General features: G+C 35.1%; 1 protein-coding gene across 1 annotated transcript in view; it reads right to left on the reverse strand.

The window, feature by feature from the left end:
* Positions 1-2,537, reverse strand: part of LOC123563881 (M-phase inducer phosphatase-like) — an 81,713-nt gene extending 79,176 nt beyond the window's left edge. The window contains exon 1 of the mRNA XM_053527110.1: positions 2,414-2,537. Coding sequence (XP_053383085.1) covers positions 2,414-2,537 — 124 coding nt within the window. The remainder of the gene's footprint in view (positions 1-2,413) is intronic.
* Between the last annotated feature and the right edge of the window lie 22,237 nt (positions 2,538-24,774).

Below are 24,774 nucleotides of genomic sequence, written 5' to 3' on the forward strand. Positions count from 1 at the left end.
AAAGCCTTCTTAAGAAATATAGCATTTATTTCCAGATATCTAAAAAAATATTTTTTGTTGTTGCCGAACGATCTGGAGGCCAGTCCCTTTAAAAGTCCAGTTCATACAAAACTGGCAGTCAAGGAGTAGAGTTTTTTTGTTCTTGGATTTAACATCGCACCGACACATGATAGGTCATATGGCGACTTTCCAGCTTTAATGGTGGAGGAAGACCCCAGGTGCCCCTCCGTGCATTATTTCATCTCGAGCGGGCACCTGGGTAGAACCACCGACCTTCCATAAGCCAGCTGGATGGCTTCCTCACATGAAGAATTCAACGCCCCGAGTGAGGCTCGAACCCACATCGATGAGGGGCAAGTCAATGAGTAGAGACAACATTAAACTGCAATACTATTGTAACTATAAATATTGTTTTGAAGTTGAACAATTTATTACTACTACAGATGTTGAGAAATTTAGAAATTGTATGGCAAGATTCCGTAGCGTCTCACATTGTTTAATGATAGAGAAAGGTAGACATTATAACATCTGTAGAGAATATCGTGTATGTACGTATTGTGAAACTGCACTGGAAGATGAATATCACTTCATGTTATCATGCCCTTTATATGCTGATATTCGTACGAGATATCTACCTATGTATTATCCAACTTTAGAAAAGTTTTATGCTTTGATGTCAGAAGAAAATTAGAAAAGTTGCTATGTAACTTTACTAATCTTTTAAAGAGAGGGACAAATATCTAGAAATGTTCATTTAAATATGACTTTTGATATGTATTGTTAACCATAATACGTCAACATTGTTTAAAACTCACTAGGTTGTTTAACTGTTTTAAATGTCATAACCTCATGCATTTTGTTTATCTCATGTTGTATATATTGTATTTGGCCCGGAGGCAATATAATGTAAATGAATTGAATTGAATTGATACTTCATACTGGTTTGAAACAAGTTGTTCTAAAACTGGTTGAAACTGTGTCTTACTGTTCACTATAAACTGCCAAGATCTATCATTTGCAGAACATAAATACGGAAGAATTTTGAATGTTTGACAACTATAAACACTTCAGATTTCTCTATATACTCTTTATGGAATTGAAAATAAATATTATCTTCATTACCATTCCCTGATATTAAACATTCCCTCTGCCTGGAAAGAAAAAAATAAAGCCAGAAAAGGTAAATGAAAACGTGGGAGAAGAATACTATCTTATTGATAAAATCATACAATTGAAAAAACCTAACAAAATCTTGTACAACAAATATTTAGAAAACAATAAAAACAATAAAATCGTAACAGCTGAACAAAAATGGAACGAATGTTTTGTAAATTTAAATTGAAAGAGTATCTATTAGTCTAGTTCGATTTTGCAGATATATGCTTATTTAAGAAGTTACGAGCATTTTGTTAGTATTTGGTCCAACATACTTTTTTAACATATTTTGGGTATGCTGAATCCAAAAATATATGTTGGCCATCTGGCAAATGCCTCTGAAAGGGTTAAAAATAGGGGCAAAAATGACCACTGTTTTTACAATTTTTATTTCCATTGATATTATTTCATGATACAAATGTTTATCTTTAGATATGTTTGAAAATATTGTTTCATATTTTAGTATAATTGAGTTAATATTTATCAGTAAACTATTTTACAAGTTAAAAATTTGTACTTCAGGGGCTCAAAAGGGGGAATTTGAAGACATTTTATTTTTTTTAGAAATATTCAACGTCATTCATAGAATAGAAAAAAAAATGAGAATAAGTATAAGATTAAAAGATTAAAAGCTTCTGCTGGAATTTTGTCAAAGAGAAAATAATACTTTTGATGAAATGCATTTTTTAGAAAAATCATTTAAGACAAAAATAATGGAGAAATTAAAACTTTTAAAAATTAACATAACATTGTCTTTAATAGAGAAAAGAATAACATGTATAACATTATGTAATCATTGTAAGATTTTATTGAACAATAAACTTTTTAATACCTAAGCATCATAATAATTAGTGAAAATTAAGTGTGACAGGGATTAAGATTATGGCTAATAAGAACTTAATTAATATAAACAATCCAGGTCTCTGTTACAATAATAATCTGAGTCTGATCATGTTATTGTAAAGTCTTTATCTAAACACTCTGGAATGCTTTACCTGTTAATTAATCTACATTAATTCTGACAAGGACACACTCTTTTGTGGTCATTACGGTTTTAGAGGTGTCAAGAATACCTCATGGAATCACTGCGTTTTGCAGGTAGGAAAAATTTATACGTATTTTTCCTATAACATTTTAGAAATGCTTTGTTTCATATACATCGTTAAATTTTAATATTTGGTGAAATTGCATTTATTTTAACTTTTAATATTTGTGATACGTTTAGTAAAAAGTATCTGTTAAAGCTAGCTTTATATACAAGCAAGAGCCCTTGATATGGCATTCCATCTATTTCGGAATAATGCAGATACTCGTCCAACCTGGTCATCTTTCAACCAGTCTATCTGTAGAACTGACTCAAATATGACAAAAGTTGGATACATGCCGATTATACAAGCACCAGCCCATGATATCGACACATTAAACACTGTTTTTCAGAAGTGTATGCATATATCAGAAAGACTGGGGCAGTCACATACAGTTATAACTGTAGACCAGGCTCTTTACTTTAAGCTTATGGATTTGAAATGGGCAGTGCCTGCATACAGGGACAAGCTTATACCTAGAATGGGTGGTTTGCATATATCAATGAACTATCTGAAAGTAATAGGTGAGCATATGAAAGGGTCAGGTTTACATGAAATATGGGTTGAATCCAATATTCTGGGTCCTATAGCCGCATATCAGGTCTTGGCAGAAAAGCACTACAACAGAGGAATGAGGGCTCACAAGATAACAACACAGGCTCTCTGGACATTGTTTCTTCCACAATTACTGACTTACATTGAAGAAAGAGACATTAACTTGCATGGGAAATTAATGGAAGTGAAGTATTCTGGGAGCGTAGAAAATCTTGTAGCTGAATTGCAAAATGACAACTTCAGAAGCCACCTTGACGATTTTGTTAAGAATGATCAAAATCCTAACTACCAGTTTTGGTGGGCATACCTGGAAATGGTTTCAGTGCTTCTCATGTTCACGCGAGCTGTAAGGGATGGTCTTTGGGATCTATACCTATATGCGTTTCGGTGCATGTTCCCTTTATTTCATAGGTATGATCATACGAATTATGCACGTTGGGGAACTGTCTATCTGGCAGATGCACATCAGCTTCCTCAAGAAGTGTTGCAAGAGTTCAGAAATGGCAACTTTGTTGTTAAGAGGTCAAACTCAAAATTCAATCAGGTGGATCCTGATCAAAGTCAAGAATGGCTGAATTCAACTGGGACGAAAGGTGGAGGAATAATTGGTATATCAAGAACCCCTACAGCTTTGACTAGATGGTCTTTATCGTACAACCTGAGGTCTCATATAAGCCTTCCTACCAAGTGTATGTAAAAAGTCAATGACGAAGACATACTTGTGCATAAGGAAAAATCAAAGAGCAGGCAAGCTGTGGACCAGCAAGCTGAAGAAGCAGTTCTAAATGTATTACAAAGATATAATGTGGCTGATCCACATATGCAAGGTGGAAGTTTGCTGCATGTAGCAACTAAAGACATAGTAACTGATACCATAGAAAAGTCTCTACTGTCTGCCCTGCAATTTGGCCAGGAAAAACTTGATTGTTTTGTAAGAGAGAGACTACAGTTTGAAAACAGTGATAATGTATCAAAAGTTCAGCTACGTGATACAATCAAAAAGAATAATCCATCTACATTTGCTTCTTTGTACATCAGTGATAAAGCATCGAAGTCAACAGTTGAAAAGGGCAAAATATTAAGAGCAGATCGAAATACACTACATCGTTTAGTGACAGCATATAAGGCAGGCAAAGATGTTAATATGGAGGAAATACTAAAAACATGAACTGTTGCCAGTTCCAGTTTCCATTTCCGAAACCAATGGAACTCTCAAAACGGGCAAACAATCCATATTGCTGGATGAGCTTGTCAAGGATATTGAGTTGAGTGACCGAATAAACATACAAGGAAAGTCTGCATATATTGTCGATGGCCAAGCTTTAGTACAAAGTCTGAAAATAGAAGGAGAAACAACATTTGGTCAGTATGCTGATTTATTTGTTGCTGCAGTTTTAAAACAAAGGAAAAAAGTATGAAAGAATAGATGTAGTGTTTGACCGATATAGGCATCACTCAATAAAATCAAACACCAGGAAACAACGCACAAGGACATATCAACCAGTGAGGAGAGTAATTGAAAGTAGGGATGTACCGTTACCAAAAGTCTGGAGTTACTTTTTAGCACTTCCTGCAAATAAAGTTGACCTGGCTAGATTTTTATCAGAGGAGCTGATCATGCAAGCCCCTACTGAAAAGACATTGGTTTGTTGGTGGTGGCTTTCAGGAAGAAGACATTGTTGAAAGCAATGTCAGTGACCTAAATTTGGATGAATTAAAGGCTAAACATGAGGAAGCTGACACAAGAATTATTCTTCATGCTGTTCACTGCAGTAAACGATCAAGTTTCAACACTGTTGTTGTTTCTGCCAGAGACACTGATGTATTTTTGCTCTTACTGTGCCATCTGCAGGAAATAAATACAACAGTATGGATGATGGATGGAACAGCAAAAAAACGAAAATACATTCAAGTCAACACAGTGTTAGATAAATTATCAATAACTGAAGAGTTACGTAGAAATTTACTTTCCTTCCATGCACTCACTGGCTGTGGACACAACATCGTATTTCTGTGGAATCTCTAAAAGATCTGCATTTAAGGTCATTATAGGCAATGCAAAACTGATAGAAGGTCTCGGATATGGACAACTGTCTGATGAAGTAATGAAAAACTGTGAATACTTTATTTGCAAGATGTATGGCCAAGATACTGTTAGTACTGACAGTGCTCGAAATGTTATGTTTGGCAGGTCTACAAGTCCTGAACACATGCCCCCAACCAGTGATGCTTGCTCATTTCACATTAAAAGAGCTCATTATCAAGCTCTGGTATGAAACCAAGCAACTGTTCCTAATCCAGATCTGCCTGCACCTACTGAAACGGGATGGTAGGTGGCAGATGACACGCTTAAGCCAGTTCTTCTTACCTGTGATCCGATTCCTCAAGCTTGTATGGAGTTCATTGCTTGCAACTGTACATCTGGATGTAGGACTCTCAGATGTAGATGTAAAAAGACTGGGCTTTTATGCACAGATATATGTTAATGCGATAAAAGCATTACCAGCTGTATGAACTCGAGGCAGTAAATTAACATATGAAATGGGACTGTGAACGCATACCTTAAGGTTCAAATATTTCAATCTATATGATTTTGAAATAATTATATGATAAACAGTTAAACTGTAAACTGATTCAAAACATAAAAAAAATTAGTGTACTGTATCAAAAATAGCTTTGCAAATATAACCAATCTGAGTTGAATAATATAAAAATAATCAAGTTAAAAGTTTTTTTTAAGCTTTTTTTTCTCTGAACAGAGCACACATTTGGATTAAAAAGTATTTATTTTTGAACAAGAGTGTTGTTTCTTTCATTTGTTACTATGTTACACATCACTTTGATAAAGAAACCCACATATTTCTGGATAATTGTAATAATATTACCCATTTCTATTAGAAATATCATAATTTGGCGGCCATTTTGTTTTCCGCCATTTTAACCTATAAAAAATCATTTGTCAGCCAGCCAATATAAATTTTTGAATTCAGCATACCCAAATTATACTAAAAAAGTATATGGGACCAAATACTAACAAAGAAACCCACATATTTCTGGATAATTGTAATAATATTACCCATTTCTATTAGAAATATCATAATTTGGCGGCCATTTTGTTTTCCGCCATTTTGACCTATAAAAAATCATTTGTCAGATGGCCAACATATATTTTTGAATTCAGCATACCCAAATTATACTAAAAATGTATATTGGACCAAATACTAACAAAATGCCTGTACCTCTCACATTTATTGAAATTTGGACTAGACTATATATGATACCCTTTAAGACGACTGTCGGGGCTAAGTTGAGAGTATTTCAATATAAATATGTTTTGCGGATTATTCCTACCAACAAATTTCACCATAAATGTAATATTTCTCAGTCCAGTCTTTTGTAACATGCATGTAGAAACATTCCAACATTTATTCTGGGATTGTAGATATATTCACACTGTTGGTCAAACTTATTAAACTTTCTTTCACAACATAATTTGTAAATCGATTTAAACTTCCGTAGTATCAGTTTTGGCCTTTTAAACAGCCCTAAAGCTCAAAAACGTTGTTTGGTTAATTATATGATAATTTTATCAAAATACTTCATTTTCAAAAATAAATTAATGTATACTGTCCCTAGATTTGAGAATTTTTTAATATTCCTTCAAGAAAGAAAAGAGTTAAGAAACTTTTTAAGCATAACCTCCATTCATTTCAATCACTATGTAATTTTTTTGACATATTAATATCTGAACACTTCAGAGGTCAAAATGATCCGGTACATCCCTAACTGTGTTTAGATAACAAAGTTTCAGCCATGTTCTCAATTTTTTCATATCTTAAAGGAGTGAAAGCCTAGCTGCATATTTTGCATTCTATTCAACTGACTAGACCATTAGAAAACAAAAGGTCGTACTAATAACGGCGAACCATCAGAATATTTTCAGCACACGTCTTACCAAGTGATCGTTATCAATAAATAACACTGCGTAAAAGTAGCATAAGTCATTTTGGAAGGACCACTCAGTCGAATATGAAGTTCGCTATTGTGCTAGTTCTTCTTTGTTTTTATCCATTTTCCGGAGCTGACAAGAAGAAAACAATGACGCAATCATAAATGAGCCGCACCATGAAAAAACCAACATAGTGCGTTTGCGACCAGCGTGGATCCAGACCAGCCTGAGCATCCGCGCAATCTGGTCAGGATCATGCTGCTCGCTAGCGGTTTCTCTGATTGCAATAGGCTTTGAAAGCGAACAGCATGGATCCTGACCAGACTGCGCGCAGGCTGGTCTGGATCCATGCTGGTCGCAAACGCACTATGTTGGTTTTCTCATGGCGCGGCTCAAATAAACTAAACGAGCTTGAGAAGAAAGTGTCGATACTGGAAGCACATTATGGTAAGAAAGAGTAGTATAGGGGTCGGTTTGGCGCCACGACTGCGCATGCGCGGCGGCCATCTTGGATCTATGACGTCATGCGCAGCGGCCATTTTGGATTCTAATTTTAGAATGACATCATCTTCCTATTTTAAGAATGACCTCACTCTGCTATTTATATCTCCCAGAAGTATATAGAGCTGACTTATATACCTATCTAGGGCGTGTTCGCACACATTGAGGGTCAGGTGCTCAGCCCTAGACGGGGAGATATCATGAAAACAAAATATTTCAAGAAAATCAAATAAATATTAATTATATTTGAACATATAGATTTATCTATAACCTAAATGAATAAATACATTGTATGGTAAACAAATAAATTATTAATGATAATTTAAAGCAAAATATTTATTATATTTTTAATTAAAACCATTAAGCGTTATTTAAGATATTAAAAACATTAAGCTTTATTTAAGATAGCTACGTTAGAAATAGCGTTAACTGAAAATTAAAGACTACATTTTGCTTACGATGTTTCCTCCTTGGCGTCGACTGACAAAATGACTCCAATCATAAGCGTATTATCCCTAAATGCGCATGCTCGGACCTATTTTTCATAATGACTTCATCAGCTATATTTAGATAAGGTCATGAGTGCATCAAACGTGATCATGGTCAGAATGTCTAGCGTGTGTTGATTTAAGGCCGGATGGACAGACAATAAAAAGTAAACATGTCAAAGTTAATCCCTTTAAAGTCGCCACAATGTCTGACGTGTATTTATTTAAGAGCGGATGCGTGAACAATAGCCTATTCAACTGTCAAATTTAATCCCTTTAAAGTCGCCACAATGTCTGGCTTATGTTGATTTATGGACGGATGCGTTAACAAAAGCGTATTCAACTGTCAAATTTAATCCCTTCAAAGTCGTCGTAGTGTCTGGCGTGTATTTATTTAAGAGCGGATGCTTAACAATAGCCTATTCAACTATCAAATTTAATCCCTTTAAAGTCGCCGTAGTGTCTGGCTTGTATTGATTTAAGGCCGGACGCAGTATAATGGATATTGATTTTATCAATAGAAGTATTGACATAAAGATTTAATCCTCTAACAAAGGTACTTTTTGCAACTTGTCCATTCTTTGATGGTTAAAGTTTGACTAGTTTAAACCAGTATTACTATTTTTAATTGACCAATCAGAATCAATAGAAATGACCACTGTTACTAAAAATACCTCGAATGAAAAGTATATAATAGCGCATTCATCAGACAAAATCATTCTGACCTCAGAACTGAAATCATGGAAAATAGTTCGGGAGTATTCGAGAATATGATGAATTCCTTCGCTGCTGACCTAAAGGAAGTGTGTCCAGTACATCACAAAGTATGGATTTATGAAGCGCATTTCAGTAAAGTGCATCTTGGGATTTCCACAGACACTTTTGTAGAATTATTAACAGCCTATATAAGAAACAGGACGAATTTAAATGTAGACTTCTTCATCATTCACACTGATGATCCATATAGGGAGATGTGGGACAGTTTGCCTGGCGGTCATTATTTGATAGACATTGAGTGTGCTTTACGCGACTTTCTGGAAGCGAAAGGGTGTCTCTATGTTAAGTACAAGGACATAACAAAAATGAGAATCGAATTCGATATGAATAACTCCACATGGATGTACATGCTCCGAAACTACATGAGCAAATATCATCCGAAAATAGAACTCAAGTGGTGCGAACATAGCTTGCAGCCAAATTCCTATTGCCCCTGTAACATCAGTACGGAACCTGAAGGACCCGAAAATATCCACATAGATGTACTTACTATGCTCTGTGATCATCTGACATGCAAACAGAAATTGGTAGATTTAAAAGCGTGTCAGACTTGAATTCGTTGCTGATTTGTGTTGATCAAAATGTGTATGAAGGACAGACTAAAGAGACAGTTTTATAAAGAATAAATGATGGATGTGTTAACATCGGATCTCTGTAGAAAAATATTTTTCGACTGTGTAGAAAGACCCTACATACCGTTATATTACATGTTGGACTATGAGCCGTACAGAATGGTTCTTAGTAAAATAACAGCACAAAATTTTCCCCAAGAAGACACAAAACAGTGGTTAAAGCAAAAGAGCACTTTTATATCTTTTAAAGACACTTTGATCGACATGATTCGTTTTCATAAGATGAATTTGAGTATTGAGGCGATCAGTGAAAGTATCTGGATGACTTATATTCCTGAGAACGAGGAAATAGCGCTTTATGTCAACGATGCGATACGAGGTGGTGGCCAAGAATTTCAATACGATTGGTTTCCAGTCCAAGAAAAGAATAATAAACATAATCTTATTTTACTTACGAAATCTGTAGATATTATTGATGCAATTCTTCATTTAGAACTGCTAGAGACGCTTATTGCGAAGCATGATATCAATTTGTGAAACGATGTTGAAGAAATAAAATAAATAAAAGAATATGTTGTTTTATTTGTGTACACCATCACACCTACTAACGCTTCATCTTTTCTTTCACATCAAATTCAAACGTATAGGTTATAAATAACAAATGCATATTGTTCTTTCAATCTTTTATTGCCAAAGCTTGTATCACTAATACAGGTAATATGTATCAACTAAAATAAGACAAAATAAAGTCATCATTCAACTTCTTGCAATACACATCAAACGGTTTTAAAATGTCCTTCATTTTTCGTCCAGAACATCGGTTCATAATGTAATATACCCAATACAGCCCGCATATGTTTGAATCTGTATCCTGTATTTGACTGAAATTCATCCAATAACGCTTCTTTAACACTTGCTCAAAATGAACTTTGTAGTGCTCTGGTCTATTACCTAGTGAATCGAAAAATTCGTCGGGTCCCCTTTTTGGAAAATAAAAGGCCACCCAATGTTTTCCTGATCCCTGGCTCGTGTCTGTATTTGAAATGACGTATTGTCCCCTACGTATCTGAAGTTGGTCCGCCGCACATATTGTCACAGGGTACTCTTTTAACATTTCCTCGAGCTCGTAGTTATTCATTTTAAAATGTATAGGTGTTCCAATCCATAGTATCTTGGGTCATATTTTGGCGATATTTCTTACGTCGTTGGGTGTCTAAATCACGACTCAAAGGTGTGTCCATTTTATCCCTATGTCGCTTCAGATCACTATGCTTTTGTGACCGTCTTATTTCCGACCTAGCAATATCAACCGCTTGGGCTACGGGTGTCACAAATTTTACTACGGGGAGATCTTCACCTTTTTGTTCTTGTGCTTCTCTTTTTTGTTTCTCTTTTAGTTCAGCCATTTTTCTTCGATGTGCACCGCTTCCTACAAAGTAACGGCCCATATGATCAGGATACACATATCCGTCCCTCAAGTCTTTGAAGTGTTGTATCCATTTTTCCGGGTCCGGTTTATCCGGTACCCATTTTTCTTGTTTATAATCGTATACCTCTATGGAACCCATTTTGCATGATGAAAGGTAAAACACGCCAATCCTTCTTACAACGTTCATTCATCATCATCCGATTCTTCATCGTCATCATTTTCTTTATTATCATCCATTGAATATTCTTCTTTGCTTTTATGATCGGGCCACAACTCATCAAATAGGTCTTTTCTAAGGGCAATGGCTTGCCGAACAGATTCTTTGACAGTCATGTCGTGCTGACTTCTTAGTTTCTTAGCCGACTGTAGAATCTGCTGCTGAGTAGGGTCGTTTTGTAGCTCATAAAAGTCAATTAGAAATCGGGCATAATTTTGTCTCAGTCTCTTTCTTAATTGGGGCAATTCATCATTAGCAGTGCGACTGTACGCTTCTTTAAAAGAGAGCCCTTGTTCTGTATAGTTGTTAACTTTAGCTTTAAATTGTTCTTTAATAGATTGTCTGAGAGGATCCTGAAAACGCTTATCCCATATCTCACGGCGTGATCGCTCTTCTATAATCTCAACTTTTCTGCGTTTACCTGGAGGTTCCTTGATCAAAGATCGTTTCTTTACAAAAGTATCATTATTTCTGTTTTCTGTTTCATTATCACTATCATCATCATCATAGTCATCATAATTCTCCTCCTTATCTTCAAACTTGTCATCATTTTTATCAGATCCTTCACCATTGAAATAGTCTTCTTATTTATATTCATCATCTGTTCGTTTTCTCTTTTCTGGAGTGTTTGCCTCGAAAATGTTTTCACGTAAACGGTGTTGTTCTGGGGTGCTTGATTTTAAGTCTATTACCAAATAACCGTGAGGTCTTGATGTCGCTCGTTCAAACCGTTTCATAAAGATGTTACTAGACGAAGGATATATTCTTCTTGCCAATGTAGCCACTTGCTGTCTATCAATAGGATTATTAAATAGCACCAGATACTGCGTATTCAAAGCGATATCTCTGCAGGCTTTACCTTGAGGAAACAAATTTTGGGTGAGATATACGACAGATATGTTCCTGTGGTGACTGCCCTTGGTGAAGAGATCAGCAAATCTTTGATCGCATTTAGCTTCAGTCATCAAGTCGTCAAAGACCAGCAGGTTCCTTTGACTAACATTTATATACTGGGAATCATTCAAGTAGTCTGGAATACCGTGTACAAATTCGACCCCGGGTATTTCACGCTGAAGTTCATCATACAATGGTTGCCATTGTCCAAAACACCATATGATACGCTGAGGCTGAGGTCTTACAAGATTTGATGATAGCAGTTTCCTTGTCCATTCAGTTTTTCCACTACCACTTGGTCCAGAAACGACCATAGAAAATGGATGTTGAAACGTCGTCTCTCTTGAAGTGTTCAATATTTGTAATGATGGTGAATAGTTCCCAGTGTGGTCGTCACTCCAGTGCTTATTACGTTGATGTCTCAGCATGGCGTCGCGCCTAGAGAATGACTGGTGACATAGAGGGCACTTATTCATTTGTGAAGTAGATGTAAAATTATTCTCATACAACAAGACACTGCTTTGTATTCTTACAAATTTTAAATGCCATTCTTACGCTTTTAAAACATATTTTGCTGTCAGAATTATTGTCAGTAATGGTGGAGGAGGAGGTGGTGGTGGTGGAGGTTGTGGTGGTGGTGGAGAAGGTGGTGGTGGTGGAGGTGGTGGTGGAGGAGGTGGTGGTGGTGGTGGTGGTGGTGGTGGAGGTGGTGGTGGTGGTGGTGGAGGTGGTGGTGGTGGCGCAATGATTGTTGTTATAGTATTTCTAGCCTTTGTGTCGATATGTAATATTCTGAATGCTTTGTGCTTCAATGATGGCTGCGTCGATTTTAGGAAGAAGTTGTATGATTGATTTCCACTGCATAAGGTAAAGTTGTATTCCAATGATACTTGCGGTGTGATTTATGAAACGTCTCAAATCCACTAGGATTTCACTATCTCTGTTGCAGACAGTAATATATACGTTTTGCTGTATATCGAACTGTTTCATATAGTGGCAGGCAGTCTGGTTTTCATTCACTTTAATTTCATAATCTACGTGTGTAGTTGAATTCTTAGTCGCAAACGCTAAAGCGAAAGGCAAGGTAAATATGACAATAAGTATAATCGTGCATAAGATGATTGCTTTTTGTCGTTTGATGATGACATTTGAATGGCGAGAGTTTTCCATACTGTAAGCGTTGACGTCTAAAGTCAGACTGATTTGACTAACTAAAAGCGTGCTCTAATATACACGTTTCGAAGGGACTCATTTTCAAAGCAAGGCTTATGTAGAAAGGGGAGTGATTTCATTGGCTGGTTAAAAATAGAAATTCTAGTTAGGAACAGCTTTGAACCAAGCTATCGCATAAATGACAAGTTTAAACATGTAAGCTAGCCTTCCTTTGAGAAATAAACCAATCAGAATGCGTCATATCACTAGCCAATCAGAGCATTGCTATAACCTTTACTGACTAATCAGAACGCTGCTCAGACTCCATTTAGTTTACTTTACCCTGTGAATTCGTTCATTGTCATTTTTGATCTCAAAGTGTATGGATCAGGTAAGCTTACTTTGACGCATTTTACGCGTGAGTGACCTCATATTCTTTAAGTGCAAACAATGAAATAGTACTAGTCAAAACCTTTCGTAGGATACCAAACACGGGTATAGTCGGTTGAGTAATAAAGGCGAAAATCGATATTTTACGCATGAGTGATTTCATTTCCGGTTGTATGCTACCAACACTTAGTTCTCGTCAAGCGTTTTGGTCTGACATCAAGATCATTAAAATCAGTCCACAAATAGAGGAGAAATTACATTTTAAAAATTTTGGTTGCAAAATTTGAATTTACCGCTCAAAAACGTTTGCAATGACGTCACTTCAATCTTTAAAAGCCAATATCTTGAGAACGGATCTAGATAGAGGTAAATATCTATACATTTTCTGAACCTATGCGACGAGATCTTTCCAATGCTATCTGTTTCAAGAGTTTATTGCAAAGTTTAAGAAAGAAGGTTTAAAAATCGCTGTTACGTCATAACTCGATAACGGTTGAAAATCGAATCGAGAATGGGGGATGTAAATGAAAGATTTTTATGAATTCTATCACATGAAATTAACATCTCAGAATTGATGAATAGAAAGTGTGTCACGAAATGGGAAAAACTGATTGTTCAATGTTGACTGTATTTATGTTTTGTTGAAAATCTTGACGATTTCCTAGAATGGTCGAAATAGGCTTTCTAGAACCTATCTGTACTTAACACAGTATCCTAAAGGACTATAAAAGTTTTATAACACAAAATACTCTTTTCTATAAGTTTCTCCTAAAAGTCATAAAATTGACCGAAATTTAATCCGCTTTTACAGTTTTCAAAGTATTAGTGTCAACATTGGCCAGTTCTCTTTCATACATTATCTTAAGCCGATCTCAAGTCAAAAAATATTAATACTTAATATCCGCTGAAGGTTGAATTTCATGCATAGACTTGTACGATTATATTGAAGTGTATACTCTGTTAATTCAAAATTCTGGAAAAATGTTCCAAATTATATATATGAAATATTGTGTGATGTGTTGGAGTATCTACACCGTAGTGGAACTGGCATGTTCAATTTCGGAGACTATGATGTTGTTGTAATAACTATAGATGACAAATGTAAAGTTACAAAGGAAGATATTATTGTGATACCTGTTAATGAAGTTGCAGACACAATCTTGATGATGTAACATATATTGTTTAATGGCGCGTACGTGTGTGCGTGCGTGCATGTATGTGTGTGTGTGTGTGTGTGTGTGCGTGCGCGCGTGTGCGCGTGTGCGTGTGCGTGTGTGTGTGTACGTGTGCGTGTGTGTGTGTGTGTTTGTGCGTGTGTGTGTGTGTGTGTGTGTGTGTCGAATCGTCTTGTAAAGACCTTTCCAATGGTACCTTACTTGACCAGGTTCGAGTCTAGGAACGCGCAGAATATATGAATTTTACGCGTGATTGATTTCACTTCCGGTTTGAGTGTACCAACTTATAGTACTAGTCGAGACCTTCGGTTAGATACCCAACATGTCTAGGTTATCTTTAATAATAAAGGCATGAAGCCGGGTGTTTCCGGATGAATGATTCTGGCTTAAACCTCAATATCTGGAAAACGGATAGAGATAGACACGTAATTGTACATATTTTCTGAACCTACTCGAAAAGTTCTTTCTAACGGTACAGGTCCCGAGTCTGTACGATGACTTTGAAATTTTAATGACTTTATTTCCGGTTGGCACCTAGTTTATAGTAAAGTACACCCTTTGGGCTTTTCAAAAATGTCAGATACCCAAAATGTAAAAATGGACCCTAAAACGTCTTATTTTGATGATTTTAGCAACCTTCAAAAAAGCCCTTTACTGGTTCTAAAACTCTGGATGGTCATTAAAAATGTTAGCAATTGTTTAAGAAAAATGTTCTTTAACATCATATCATTGATGGTATGAAAGAGGCACTTCGGTCCATATGCGACCCAGACCTGATGTCACCTCCCTTCCCGTACTCAATACACGGATTCTCTTGGACAGATCAATAGGCCTTTGTTAATGCATCCGTCCATAAATCAACATAAGCCAGACATTGTGGCGAGTTTAAAGGGATTAACTTTGACAGTTGAATAGGCTATTGTTAACGCATCCGCTCTTAAATAAATACACGCCAGACATTGTGGCGACTTTAAAGGGATTAACTTTGACATGTTTACTTTTTATTGTCCGTCCATCCGGCCTTAAATCAACACACGCTAGACATTCTGACCATGATCACGTTTGATGCACTCATGACCTTATCTAAATATAGCTGATGAAGTCATTATGAAAAATAGGTCCGAGCATGCGCATTTAGGGATAATACGCTTATGATTGGAGTCATTTTGTCAGTAGACGCCAAGGAGGAAACATCGTAAGCAAAATGTAGTCTTTAATTTTCAGTTAACGCTATTTCTAACGTAGCTATCTTAAATAAAGCTTAATGTTTTTAATATCTTAAATAACGCTTAATGGTTTTAATTAAAAATATAATAAATATTTTGCTTTAAATTATCATTAATAAGTTATTTGTTTACCATACAATGTATTTATTCATTTAGGTTATAGATAAATCTATATGTTCAAATATAATTAATATTTATTTGATTTTCTTGAAATATTTTGTTTTCATGATATCTCCCCGTCTAGGGCTGAGCACCTGACCCTCAATGTGTGCGAACACGCCCTAGATAGGTATATAAGTCAGCTCTATATACTTCTGGGAGATATAAATAGCAGAGTGAGGTCATTCTTAAAATAGGAAGATGATGTCATTCTAAAATTAGAATCCAAAATGGCCGCTGCGCATGACGTCATAGATCCAAGATGGCCGCCGCGCATGCGCAGTCGTGGCGCCAAACCGACCCCTATACTACTAGAAAGCTCGCGGAGTCTGATCTTTCCTTACTTGTTCTTCTCTGAAAATAACTTATAACTTCCTAACATAAATTAGAGGTGAAACACATAATTTCAGTCACGAATCATGACATGGAACATTCGACTCGCACAAGGGCCGTGATTTCTAGATTCGTAGTCTTGACCTATAAATATTGACAATTGAAATATTTTAACCAAAGTGATAATGCAGAGATTATTTTGTTTTTCGTTGAAAAACTTTAAGCGTGATTTGCTTAAAACATTCTTACATAACTTGTAAAAGTCAATGCAAGATTGTGGTGCGAAATTCAGATTGTTTTCTTAATTACTTCAACAGCATAAAAATTTGCACACTTGACTAGGATTTTATACAAGAATTTACAGGTAGCTAAGTTCATTGCATGCTTTTTACATCAATTATGTACAAGGAGGTTTTTGGCGTTTTGAAGTTCTGTTTTGTATTTTTAAAATTATGTGGTCTATAAAGCAATAATCTATATAACAAGACTGATGATGTCTCGCAAACCACAAAGTATAAGACGAGTACTAGCCCCATGTGCCTTAGTTAAGTCATGCTGAAGACTTCTCTTGCTTACAAACGCTTAGAACCTTGTTCCAGATTGTTTAATTTAATGCTCATGAATAAACTCGATTATGTGATATACAGTTAGTTTAATGCTTGTTTGAATAAAATAGCATTGTATATGAAGTATTTGTTAACACGTAGTTTTTATAAGCTATAACAAAATATTTCATATTTACAATATTAATATGTTTATATATAATATGAAACGGAAGTCATTTTAATATTGAAAGCGATATTGTTATTTACTTTGGTTCACAATATTAAAGAAAGTAGAAAAAGTGATAACTCCAAAGGTCATCTTACACGACAAAATTGAAAGTGTTGCAGGTTCGGTTCGACTGAGCCTTTTAATGGACAGTAGTAGTGGAAATGCAAGCTACCTCCACGCCCTCTAAACCCGGGTAGTGCAGAACATTTACACCTATAACAAGTACCAAAAATAATTTAGAGACACCCGGAGATGTGTTCATACGACGGTGTACATGGAATCTTCAACAAAACACAAGGAACAATTTCATGAAAAGCGGCGTATGGTCCCACTTATATAATAGACATGCCCTAGAAAACAATAAGGTATTAGAGGTTACTGAGCTTGCATATGACCATAAAGTGCAAACATCGCATATTTTTTCTAGAACCATGTTTCATCTTATCAAATTTCTGTCCGGCGCTATATTGAAGAAAATTTATATATAACACTCTTTAAATGCATGAACACATTCAAAGACATTCTCAAGAATACAGACGACTACAAATCTACACATAAAAGGCGTAGGTGTAAAGCATTTGAAGACAGTATTTACTTTGAATGAAATAAAATGTTTTCGAAATTTTCATGTATTTCATTGCTTGAAATATTCAATAATTATAAGGAAAATGATGATGTCGTAAAAAGTCAAATGACAAAATAATTTTGTTGCAAGCTAGCCCCATTGCATTGTTTGTTTGCATATATGCCATTGGTCATTCCTTCATGGGAAAACAATACATTGATGTTTGTCGTAATCTGCCACTTAGAAAATTAATATACAACAACAATAAATATAGTTATCTTGTTTTAAAAGATAAAAGGTATTGTCGTGCCACGCGCGGTTACTATGTTCTTTGTTCATGAACATAATGTGTGCCGTGTAAGAATCGTATAATGATGTAACCTAAAAATAATCGTTTAACATTGGTGCAAGTATGATAAAAGTTAACGATTCATTATTAACAATACAAAGGTTTAGGGACATTTTGTTCTTAGCATCTCAAGTTTGTGAATTACATGTAGTACTGAAGTGTTTCTGGTAATTTCATACGGAAAGTAACTGGTATCTAAGTTATGGCCATTAATTGTTCACTTGTCACAGCTGACTGCATTATAACAGTTATTGATCGCGGCCGGGGAGGCCGCAATCATATTGAATAGGTGAAGTATATGCGCGCTGGGGAAACTATTTCATGATGGACCTGTGAATTCTTTACTTATGGGTGAAACAGGTCTAATAAGCGTAAATACGACTAGCTTCTACTGATTATAAAACATACCGTACGATTTGTTGTGAATTAACTGTTGTTGTACTTTTAGTAGTTCAACCGCCACCCTTGTTTAAGAGCAACATTTAGAAAACACGTTTTTTTAATCCTCAAGTAATAAGTAAGTAGACTCGCCCAGTTTAATCAATAACCCACAATTGACCGACCCCTCTGGTACAGTATCTAGACGCATAATCTAACTCTATACATAGAGCGCCTACTTAACCCGATTTACATTCGGAACATTTTCACGCGTTTCGGGCTTTATCGTATGTTTAACATGGGATTTTTGAACCGTCCAAAGATGTTGGAAATGTTTGTCTCATTGTTTATTTTTTTTTTAATAAAAATGTTACTGCTTTCATTGTCTACCACTTTATTTCCACCCTTGCCTGAAAAAACAGTAATGAGTTTGTACACTGTTCAGACAATTGTGCTGTGTTGAAATTTAACCGAACACAAGTTTACCTGCATAAACAGAAAGCATGATATGTCACCATGCGCGGATCCAGAGTGGGGTGGGGGGTGTGGGGGGGGGGGACTGGGGGTCCGGACCCCCTCTGGAAAATCTTAAAAAAAGGAAAGAAGACAAGAAGGAAAGAAATGTTTTTCGAAAAAGGCAATATTAGGACTGCATGTAAAGTATATGCGGCTGCTGCTACATACGACCCAGACATAATTCATATTATTTATCTAAAAGAAACTAAGAATTTTACCTTCAAGAAAGCTTGATTTTATCATTTTCCCAAATTTAATAGGTTAGTCCATAAAACTGTCCCAGAATGCAAATAATGAAGTGCTAAATTTCAAAATTTCCAGGGTAGGGGAGGGGGGCATGAGATCGGACCCCCTCTGAGAAAATTGGCTGTGTCCGTGCATGATCACTATACCTGTCCAGTACTGGACATTATGGTAAACGCTTCTTTCCTGCACAAATGACAATTTCGCAACTTCTGTCCGGTTTGTACAAATTTCTGGCCGCGATAAACCATTTGACTTGTTGAAATTTACATACGGACAAAAAGATCTTCCTTGTTGTTCTTTAAGGTTATATATAAATATTCGTAAAAGCAGATAATGTAGAACGTGTACATAGAAAGTTTTGTAAATGGCTGTTAAATGTTAAAAGATCAACTAAAAGTCTGTCTCTATATTCAGAGTTTGGCAGATTTCCTTTGTATATTAACAGATATGCACGTATTGTAAAATACTGGTTGAAATTGTATGGTTGTAAATCGGATAATTGTATTATAAGTACTATTGTAAAGGCACAAAGATTAGAGATAGATTATAATAATAGAACAGTTAATTGGTCGTCAAAAGTACGAGGTATATTGCAGAATGCAGGTTTTGCTGATGTGTGGGAATTTCCCGAATCTGTAAATATTGACTTGTTCATACCATTGTTTAATACTCGTTTAAGGGATATATATATGGCAGAATGGCGCACTAGTATGGTATCTTGTACATCTTTGTACCTATACAGACAAATAAAAACTTGCTTTAATCGTGCAGAATACCTTACCATTTGTGATATTCCGAAATATAGAAATGTTATTGCTAAATTAAGGTTAAACTCGCACAACTTAAACATTGAAACTGGTAGACATAGACACATTGAAAGGAATCGTCGTTTTTGTACCTTATGTAACACAAATGATATAGAAGACGAATTTCATTTTGTTTTAGTTTGTCCATTTTACAATCAATATAGAAATATGTATATTCCAAGATATTTTAGAATTCGTCCAAGTATTATCAATTCTGTGCATTGCTTAATTCAGATAAAAAGTTTGTTCTGCATAAAGGACTTCGGACACTTTCTGTATGAATTTGCCTACTCCAAGAGTGAAAAATAAACCACTAAGAAATAAGTATTTAATTACATATACCATCAAAATACATATTTGAGATTATTTCTTAAAGTCAAATTTTTCGATATTTTTTCATAAAATGGTAATTTTTGCTCTAAATAGAATTACGTACCCTGTTATATACATATAAAAGCTATTTTGATTTAAAGAACATTGTCCCCCCCCGTGCATCAAAACCATATTTGACCAGCATATGTAGATATTAATTATACACATTTTCTGTGACTATTGTGTTGATGCAAGGGGTGGAACAGTACTTTTAAACAAAAAATATAACTACAGGGTGTTCCCAAATGTAAAGTAACCAATACTTTTTATATTCATTTTGAATAAGTTGATAGTCACATATTTTTACATCTGTTTGTAACTAAAATACTATACAAATGTTTGAATGGGCACATATAGGCATGTTATACATGTCGAGTAGTGAGAGAAGCAAATACTAATAATTCATTATTATTCATTGGGTTAAATTTTCATCCGCATATCCTGTTTGTTTGTTGTAGTAGATTGGCAAATGTGTGCTGTAAAATACTAGCAACACACCAGGTAATCTTCTGCATGCCCTCCTCGCGACGCGCACACCAGGATGTAATTTGTTTCCCATTTTGTTTTTATTATTTTTTTTTTTTTTTGTATTTTTTATATATTTTTCATTTCTTTATTTCTTCATCTTTTTCTGTGCATTTTTATTTATTTCTTTTAGACACATACTACATGTGACACGCATTCATCACTTCATGTTCTTCTTTCAGTAAAAACTATATTGAAGATTTTCTTTGCGGCGTGGACTAGGCCTAAACACAACAAAAAAGGGGCAATATGTGCACAGCATTTTATCTGATCCTGACTATAGTCTATCCAACAGAAATAAAGCTTGGCATTGATATGCCTGTGATGCATAGGTCAAGAACAGAAGCTTCTTGGCAGGTCATATCAGTGACGGTTTCACATTCAGTGTGATGCCACGAAAGTGATGTGTCAAGTCGCTTTCCATGCAGATGGCATTATACAAATATGGCTAGACGCGAACACGAACTAAACGGTCCAGCCGAGTTTCAGGTGGAACTTTTAAGCAGCGACCTGCTTCAACTTTTCGAATATGTTTTGCCCACAACTTCAGCCCTGAATAGACAACATTATCTATAGATGGGTTGTTGTCAGACTTATCCGGATTTAACTTTTTCCGATCCAGCTTCCTTAGGCAAGCCTCAGATAGAACTGTCATTTCGGATACATTTTTATTACATGTTTAAGCGAAATGAGCCGTGCTATGTGAAAACCAACATAGTGGCTTTGCGACCAGCATGGATCCAGACCAGCCTGATCATCTGCGTAGTCTGGTCAGGATCCATGCTGTTTGCTTTCAAAGTCTATTGGAATAAGACAAACCGTTAGCGAACAGCATTGATCCTGACTAGACTGCGCAGATGTGCAGGCTGGTCAGGATCGATCAATGCTGGAGGCAATTGCACTATGTTGGTTTTCTCATGGCGCGGCTCAAATATTATGTGTGCCACTGGTACTTTATCCTAAACAAAATCCCACCCTACGGCCTTGATAAGATTACTGACTTTTCTTATTATTAATGTTATACACCACACAAATAGCTGCCATCACTTATAACAGAGCTATACAGACATGTACATGTACTTAAATAACTACCTGAACCACTGTAATAAAACTGACCGGTCACTTATACATGTATACCTATTCACACAATGTAATGCGTCAATAACTTTACATTATGAACAGTGTATAGATAAATCAAGTACAGTTTGTTTGGAAAAATATCGTTCCCTTTTTTATTTATTTATAGGATTTTAATCTTAAAATGTTATTTTTTCCTTAAATAAACAGATTTTGTCACTTTTTTCGACTGGAATTAAAACATTTAAAACTTCCGTAAAGTGATGACATTATATTTTCACGGAAATTTAACCATTTCATTTTTTCAAGAAAATATACCCTGGCCCAGATAAAATAAGAAAAACATCTTGATAGGAACAGATACAAATCAGTTTCTGCTGTAATAAATTAACTAATACATTGGTTTATCACTGACTCGAAACGCTTTGGGTATTGTTTAAATACTCAAGGAGAAATTTGCATTTGAAATGTAGGCTAGAAGCATATGATAGTGTCCGAAGTCCTTAGCCGTTTTTTGCCTAAAGTGTTTCAGAATAAGAAAAGAATATTTAAATAACTAATCATTATATTGTACATTATATTTTATTTTATGTTCATGTTTTTCTAAATATGTAACGACTGTAAAAGGTGATCACTCTCAAATCTTTAAATTACCAAATGTATGTGAATGCTATATGTATATATGATGTGACACAGATGTATTGTAAAATTGTGACTGCCATGTAATGTTATGCTATATGACGATGAGCTGTATGCTTAAGTTAAAATAAAACTTCTGTTCTGTTCTGTTCTGTATATACATGGCACATTTCCATTTGCATTCAGGACCTTTAATACAGTGACCGATAAACTAAATAAACTAAATTAACTGCACTCTCTTTAATTACCTCTCTTTTGTGTTGCAATTGTTGCAAGTGCGCCAGCATGTGTAGTATACCTTGTGTGGTATATACTCTTTATACATGGAAGGGTAACCAGAGGTCCTATCGCCATATTAAAAGAAAGCCGGTGGTCGACGAAAGGACAGAAAACTTTTCTTTCCTGTTACGTTCGCAGTTCCATGAACTAGGGTGATTTCCTGTAAATGAAAAGATAAAACTACAAGAAACATCATTTAAAAGTGAGATATACTGTTATCGTCTTTTCATGGAATCAAGTGTGACGTTTTAAAGCTTGTGTAGTGCTGTTTTTGCTGGCACTATTTGTTTGTGAAATTAATCACTGGCAGTTCCTTAGATTTCCGTTTTCGACAGACTCGAAGTTCAATGCTGACTCGAATTTAACGCTGAAAACTTCGAGCAAGATTCAGATTCGATGCGAGGTGGAAATTCTTCTTTTTGAGAATTTGAATTTTGAAGATTGGCTATTGACTGTAAACAAAATTAGATTATGGAGCGTCCATTAATTTTTAAGCAGTTTAGCGGGTGAGAAGAAATCAGTCTTTACAGTTAGGGAACTTAAATTCCGTAAGAATTTACGAAATATACGAGAACGTTCGAGTCTTGCCGATTACGAAAAAATATCTATACTCATCTACAAAACGCTTAAAAAAGACCATTTTCCTTTTCACCTAGAAAACTGACGTTAATATGAAACGATAGCTAAATGAATATAGATTACTAAGTCGTTTGCAATGGTCTTAAAGAGCAAATAATAAACTATTTATTCTTTGTCAAACGGAAGTAACATCAGCAAATTATCCATATTTTACTACATATCTAATTGTAGATAGACAGACATGAAGTATACGCAAAAAGACCATTTTTATATTCATTTGAAAGATTAAATATTCATAAGTAAGACAATGTATTGAATATTATCACATAGTTTGCAAAGCTAAAATATCGAGACTCCTTCTATGCGCTATATAACATATTTCCACTCGTGCGAAAAATTGATGGGCCTAATTCTCCCATATGGTTTTCTTTTAAAACTTTCGCTAAATGATATTTGGGTAACCAGTATGTATTGACGGAAAATACTTATACGAGGCATGTTCATGTTCATGTTTAGTAATAATATACTGCAGAACTTCTTATCCTAAAATAAATGGAAACATCAGAAACATTTCATATGCTCTGTCGGCACACCACAAAACATTGGAATACTCATTATATAAATTGATACTTCCCTAGTTAAAAAATAGCATGATCTGATAACAATTCATTTATTTCTTTATTATATTTACATGTTTCAGTTCCATTTACTTTCCCTGTTGACAGTTCTTTTAACGATTGGTCCCAGGCGAATTCAATTCTATACTGAACGTTAACTGCTTTGAATAATTATAAAACGCTTTTGATGAAGAACATGACGTTATTTTCTGTGCAAAACAAAAGTCTCCAGAGGTTTAACATTTTATTTTATTGCTTTTGCATTTCATTAATTTCTATCGATTTCTTCTGTGTTGATTTTCTATCTATAAATCTATAACGCAAGTGGGAATGACCCAGTATTTCCCAATACTAAGTATTAAGTTTCTCCTATGATTGATGTTCAAATTAAACCCCTTCTAGTTTTTCATATTTCATAATCAAAGAAAATTTTAACATTTGCTATTTGTTGAAAGCGCATAACAATACTGGAGGAAAACATTTGTTTAAGCAGAACACTATATTGCAATGATTTTCAAGCAAATTTAAAATGGGATGACAAATACATTTTGTTCGGATTGCAAATATTTGCAAATGATCTCTATTTGCAAACCGGCAAAACCTATGTATTCATTGTTGTTTTCCCATCATCAATGGAACTGCAGTTTACTTTTAAGTACGTATTGCAGCAAGAGTGAAAAAATTTATTGTTTTTTAAATCAGCTGTTTCAAAAATTGGTCCACAGTTTCTCTTAGTCAAAATATAAGACCCCCATGATGACAATGATTGCTTACATGTGATTACATCATCAATTCTGAAGAAAGCGCACAAGGGATGTTTCATATGTTAACGTCTCATACTGTAGTCAATGGTTTTATTCATACCTTTGAAATATGCATCCTTGACTTTTATACAAAGTTTCGGTCATTTTGTCCACTTTTTGAATACATGTTCAGTCAGACTTCCGTATACCAAACATACACTGATAAACCGCTTGCAACAAGCAAAAATGAAA

Source organism: Mercenaria mercenaria, chromosome 1 (assembly GCF_021730395.1).
Source record: "Mercenaria mercenaria strain notata chromosome 1, MADL_Memer_1, whole genome shotgun sequence".
NCBI lineage: Eukaryota > Metazoa > Mollusca > Bivalvia > Venerida > Veneridae > Mercenaria > Mercenaria mercenaria.